The sequence below is a fragment of the Leptodactylus fuscus genome, chromosome 8, assembly GCF_031893055.1.
Source record: "Leptodactylus fuscus isolate aLepFus1 chromosome 8, aLepFus1.hap2, whole genome shotgun sequence".
NCBI lineage: Eukaryota > Metazoa > Chordata > Amphibia > Anura > Leptodactylidae > Leptodactylus > Leptodactylus fuscus.
The window spans coordinates 17028051-17034050 of NC_134272.1; the positions used below are offsets into that span (position 1 = coordinate 17028051).

General features: G+C 39.0%; 2 protein-coding genes across 2 annotated transcripts; both read right to left on the reverse strand.

Annotated features, from left to right (window-relative positions):
* Positions 1–119: 119 nt before the first annotated feature.
* On the reverse strand, positions 120–1043 carry LOC142217118 (olfactory receptor-like protein OLF4). Its single transcript, XM_075285309.1, has one exon. The coding sequence runs from the start codon at positions 1041–1043 to the stop codon at positions 120–122; it is 924 nt and encodes a 307-aa protein (XP_075141410.1).
* Positions 1044–4813: 3770 nt separating this feature from the next.
* On the reverse strand, positions 4814–5743 carry LOC142217119 (olfactory receptor 2L3-like). The gene has a single exon (XM_075285310.1). It carries the CDS (start codon positions 5741–5743, stop codon positions 4814–4816), a length of 930 nt encoding a protein of 309 aa, XP_075141411.1.
* Positions 5744–6000: the final 257 nt, after the last annotated feature.

Below are 6000 nucleotides of genomic sequence, written 5' to 3' on the forward strand. Positions count from 1 at the left end.
GTGTCATCTTGGCAAGGTATCCCCTACCCGTAGGGTTTGACCACTCACGTGCCCAGTGAAAAGAAGATAATGGGACAAAAACATTAAGTTTCTCCCAAGTGGTTGCAACAATATGATTATTACTTGGTCCACAACAATCTCCTCACAGCCGTCTTCACATCTTTATTCCTAAGACTATAAATCAGTGGGTTTAACATTGGGGTGACTGTGGCGTATAACAAGGTGCAGACCTGATCCAGAAGGTCGGAGTATCTAGAAGATGGCAATAAATACACTGACGCAGCTGTACTGTAGTAGAGCAAGATGACGAATAGATGGGACGAGCAGGTGGAGAAGGCTTTTTTTCTCCCATCTCCAGATTTTATGAGAAATATAACCTTTAATATTTTTGTGTAGGATGTCAAACTGAATATAAATGGGCAAAGTCCAAAGAAAATTGACTCAAAATACATAACTAAGTAAAATATTCCTTTCCCGGCACATGAGATCTCGGTCAGAGCTTTCGCATCACAATAGAAATGGTGGATTGTGGTGGAATGACAGAAGGACATCTTCAATGCTGAGCCTGTAAGCAGACATGAGTTTAAAGAAGCACAAAACCATATAGCGGCCATACAGATGGAGCAGACTTTATTACTCAGTATGGTGTGATAGTGTAGGGGCTTACAGATGGCAACGTACCGGTCATAGGCCATTGTGAATAAAAGAAGATCTTCTGTTCCAGCAGCCAAGAAGAAGAAGAAGATCTGGGTGAAGCATTGTCTGAAGGACACTTTGTGATCTCCAGATGAAAGCATATCTAAGAGCTTTGGGATGACGGTTGTTGTATAACAGATGTCCACAAAAGACAAGTTACAGAGGAACAGATACATGGGGCTGTGCAGCTGCTTATCCAGATAGATGAGAGTAACAATCAGCACATTCAGGAGGACTCCGAGCAAGTAGATCCCCGTGAACAGGGCCAAGATGAGCGCCGGACTGTCAGAATTATAGGAAAAGGGCAAAATGTAGAAATCTTTAGGTACCGAAGTGAAGTTCTTCATAGTAAGATATTCTTATGCTGGAAGAAAATAATTTCAACTAAACTATATTTTTTTCCTGTGAAATGCACCAAAAATAATACAAAAATGTTTTCTATAGATTCATAATCACAAATAAATCAAAAAATAATTTCCGATTTTAGAAAACCTTATTCATATCATTTTACCTTACACTGCTGTTTCCTTCTTGTTCCTGAATATTGCCACAGCTCACCCCAGTATGGATATCACTAAAACTGGAAGGGTCATATACACAGGTGCAGGATGTCCTATCATCCTCCAGCTGTTTGTCAGGGCAGGCAGAGAGGCAAAAGAGAATTTATAATCATCATCCATCCATAATTATCTATCTATCTATCTATCTATCTATCTATCTATCTATCTATCAAGTATATGGGACATTTTAAGGTAGTCTCATAGGGAAAATATCACATAACACCTGTTCCCACACATTGTCTCTTCTTCATCATCATCATCATCATCATCATCATTAGGATTTATTACATATACTCTGCATATGCACAGATACAGGATATCATATCACCTTCCTACTGTATCAAAGGGTAGTTAGAGAAAGGTGAATTTATAATGTGTTCCATCTGTCTAGTCTATGGGCAGCCCCATAGGGGAATCATCACATCATAACATCTATTTTAATCACTTCTCCATTATTATTATTAGGATTTATTGTATCATTTCCCTGGTCTATAATTAAATATTCTCTCAGGATTTTATTTCTTTAACAAGTTTTTATTGGTACAAAGTAAAGTCTTTAAGAGTTTTCATCCTCAGCCATTGTTTTACATTTTAGAAACAGAATCTGCATAAGTTACATCATGAGCGACCTAAATACATTGAGTTATACTACACAAAAAACAAGGTAACTTCTATGACATGTTGTGAATTAGTCATTGAGATGACGTTGCCTGGATTACATCATGAGAGGACGCAAAGCTGGTCCAGGATGGATATAATAATCATATTATTTATTAAGGTTTTATTAAGTTTTTTTGTTTTGTTTTTCTTTCTCTACTTCTTTTAGATCCTCTATATGGACTCTCTTTTATTTGGTAGACTATGTTGACAATTATTGGTGGCTATTTTTTTTAACTTTTAATTAGAGATGAGCGAGTAGTGTTCGTTCGAGTAGGTGTTCGATCGAATACCACGGTATTCAAAATACTCGTACTCGATCCAACACTACTAGCTGTTCGAAGTTTAAGGTTCGATGCAGAACCAGCATTGATTGGCAGAATGCTATACATTCTGCCAATCAACGCTGGTTCTTCTCTTACCTTTCCGAAGTCTTCTCCGTGCTGCGTCCCCGCGTCTTCTTCCAGGTGGAATTCACTCTGCCTAGGCACCCGGCCTAGGCAGAGCCGACTGCGCATGCGCGGGCATGCCCTCGCAGTCGGCTCTGCTCAGGCGTCGGGCCGGGCAGAGCCAACCGCGCATGCGCAGTCGGCTCTGCCTAGGCCCCGATGCCTAGGCAGAGTGAATTCCAGCCGGAAGACGCCGCAGGGGCGCTGCGCCGGGAGAAGACTTCAAGGGGAATGCAGCCCGACCGTCACTCGTGGACTTGGTAAGTATAATTCTATCTTTTGCCTACCCCTGAAATGAGCATTTCCACCCATAGACTATAATGGGGTTCGAAATCCATTCGAACAGCCGAACAGTGTGCGGCTGTTCAAATCGGATTTTGAACCTCGGACATTTTAGTGTTCGCTCATCTCTACTTTTAATAAAATGATCAATGACCAATCATGAATTTTATTTTAATAAAATTAATTTTTAATAAATCAAAATCCCATTATTAACTTCTTACTCACCATCACCAGAAGTACTGGGAAAAGTTAGGTATGTTCCATTTAATAATTATGTAATGAGAATTCGACATTTTGACGGTTGCAGGCTGGTATGTTTTTTAACTAGGAAAGTCCAAAACACATGGGTTTCCCCATCTTGATAATGTAAGGATACTGACGCTTTATTGTATCTGAATGTTTATGAGGGGAACTCTGCATCCGTTTTTTAAAATTAACAAATAATTGAAAAGAAAAAGAAGTGGGATCTCTTTCTTTTTTCAGCAGCAACAGTCTGGCCTTACCAGGCTGGGAAAACCATAAGTTCCTGGGCTTTCCCAATCTAATAATGCCAGCCTGTTACCACCCTAGCACCCTAACATCACTAGATGGATGCATAATGGACTGCACCTGGCCCCTTCCAGCAGATAACTAACAATATTTCTGTCCATTATTTGTATTAGATTTTGAAATTTGTAGTGTCTTTCCTCTGCAGGCTCTATCTGTAATTTGGAATTCTGGCTAACGTAGGTCACATCACCTATGTTAATAAATATTATCTACCGTATTGCTGATTCTTGTTGGCATTATCTTTTACTTGTCCTTGAATTTATTTTAGAAAGCTTCCAAGTGTAGTGGCAATTTTCCAAATTGTTTTCCAATTTTTTATTTTTTCAAATAAATTTTTATTGAATTTTTCAAGAATACAAAACACATTAGAACAAAAGGTCACATGAAGGACAGCCATAGTAGAAGTGTTGTAAAAATTTGTTATTAGTAAGCGTTGCTAGATACAGGCTACATCAATGTAGAGATAACAATATATTTATCATGCGGTCAGGAGAAACGGGGAAAAAACACATGGAGAAAGTGATCGGGTGGGGGAGAGTCTGAGGGAAAAAAGAAGAAAGGAAAAACAACAACAACAAAAAAAAAAACAGAAGAACCGGCTCAACTGCACCCCTCAAAGAATTTAAAACAGTATTTGAATGGAATTATGGAAATATGGAATTATTTTATTTCATTTTTTTCAAATAATACATTTACTTACTCCTAAACAAGGGGTTGACAGAGAAAACACATCACACATTTTGTTATGAAATTTCTCCCAATCACAGAATTACTCCAGATGTGGATCTATACTACTGGTTATGCATATGGCATGGTGCCGAAGGGAAGGAGCACCACTGGGCTTTTGAAGGGCAGATTTTGCTGGAAACGTTTTCAGGTGCCATGATGTATTTGCAGAACGTTAAAGGTACCAGAACTGTGAAAACCCTCAACAAATGATGACATTTTGTAAGCTAAACCCAGGAATTGGTCATGGAGTACGAATGTGGAAATTTTAATTTTTAGACAAATATAGAATTTCAGTGCCATATATGTTGTGCCCACTTTGTGCCAACAGAGACAGACACTTCTAAACCTTTTAAATGGTTTGTCCTGTGTACAAAGGGAAGGAAAGCAGCACTGTGCTTTTTACCTTTTGGTGTGTAGGTTTAAAGGGACTTGTTTTTGGACTCAATGTTGCTTTTGTGGAACCTTAAAGGCACCAATAAAGCGGAATTTCCCCAGAAGTGACTGCATTTTGTAAACTGTACACCTCTAAAGAAATTTGTCAAGGAGCAAAACAGGCATTTTCACCCCTCAAGTGTTGTATTAATGTAGTTTCCAAAAGTGAATGTGCAGCTGATTCAAAAAAGTGAAAATTGTAATTTTTCCCGAGATAAGGTTATTGGGAGTTGAGTTCTGGTGTCTTTGCTCTTTTAAATGGTAAGTTTGGGGCACAGCCTATACCTTAAATTCCTGCCCTAACAATGTTGCTATTTTGGGGTTTTTTGCTGTTGCATTCCTGCAGTTTTTAATTTTTTTTTAGGTAATGTAGCCATATAGGGGCTTGTTTTTTGGAGGATGAGGTGCGTTTTAATTCTAATAAGACATTAACAAAAAATTCCTGGCCAAGCCATTGAACTATTTATACTTTATCCACAACAATCTCCTCACAGCCGCCTTCACATCTTTATTCCTAAGACTATAAATCAGTGGGTTTAACATTGGGGTGACTGTGGCGTATAACAAGCTGCAGACCTGTTCTTGAATATCAGAATATCTAGAAGAAGGCAAAAAATAGACGGAGGCAGCCGTGCTATAGTAGAACATTATTACAATAAGATGGGACGAGCAGGTGGAGAAGGCTTTTTTCCTTCCATCCCCAGATTTTATGAGCAATATAACCTTTAATATTTTTGTGTAAGATGTCAAACTGCACAAAAAAGGGAAAAGTCCAAAAACAAATCCATCAAAATAAATCACATAATAAAGTATTTCTTTTCCGGCACATGAGATCTTCATCAGAGTTATCATATCACAATAGAAATGGTGGATTGTGGTGGAATGACAGAAGGACATGTTCATGGTTGAGACTGTAAGCAGACATGAGTTTAAAGCTGAACAGGACCACAAGGAGACTATACAGATGGAGCAGACTTTATTACTCAGTATGGTGTGATAGTGTAGAGGCTTACAGATGGCGACGTACCGGTCATAGGCCATTGTGAACAACAGAAGATCTTCTGATCCTGCAGCCACGAAGAAGAAGAAGATCTGGGTGAAGCATTGTCTGAAGGACACTTTGTAGTTTCCAGATGAAAGCATATACAAGAGTCTTGGGATGACGGTTGTTGTATAAGACATGTCCACGAAGGACAAGTTACAGAGGAACAGATACATGGGGCTGTGCAGCTGCTTATCCAGATAGATGAGAGTAACAATCAGCGCATTCAGGAGGACTCCGAGCAAGTAGATCCCCGTGAACAGGGCCAAGATGAAGGCTGGACTTTGAGCGATGAAGGAGAATGGCAAAATGTGGAATCCTGTAGGAAGAGACGTGAAGTTCTCCATAGAGAAATATCATTATCCTGAAAGATATATTTTATTATGTATTATATATATATATTATTTATGTAGCTGCAGTTTATTCCACTGGGCTTTACATTTCTATAATTATTGGAAAGTTCCTGGAGATGAGGATGTCGGGGGTTTGCACCCACCTTGCATAGAGATTTAATGTGCTTTTATTTGCACACCTTTCTGTGTCTTATATTTTATGCCTCTATATTTAGACAGGTTCTGGCTGCCGGGCTGAGGCCGGTAATGTA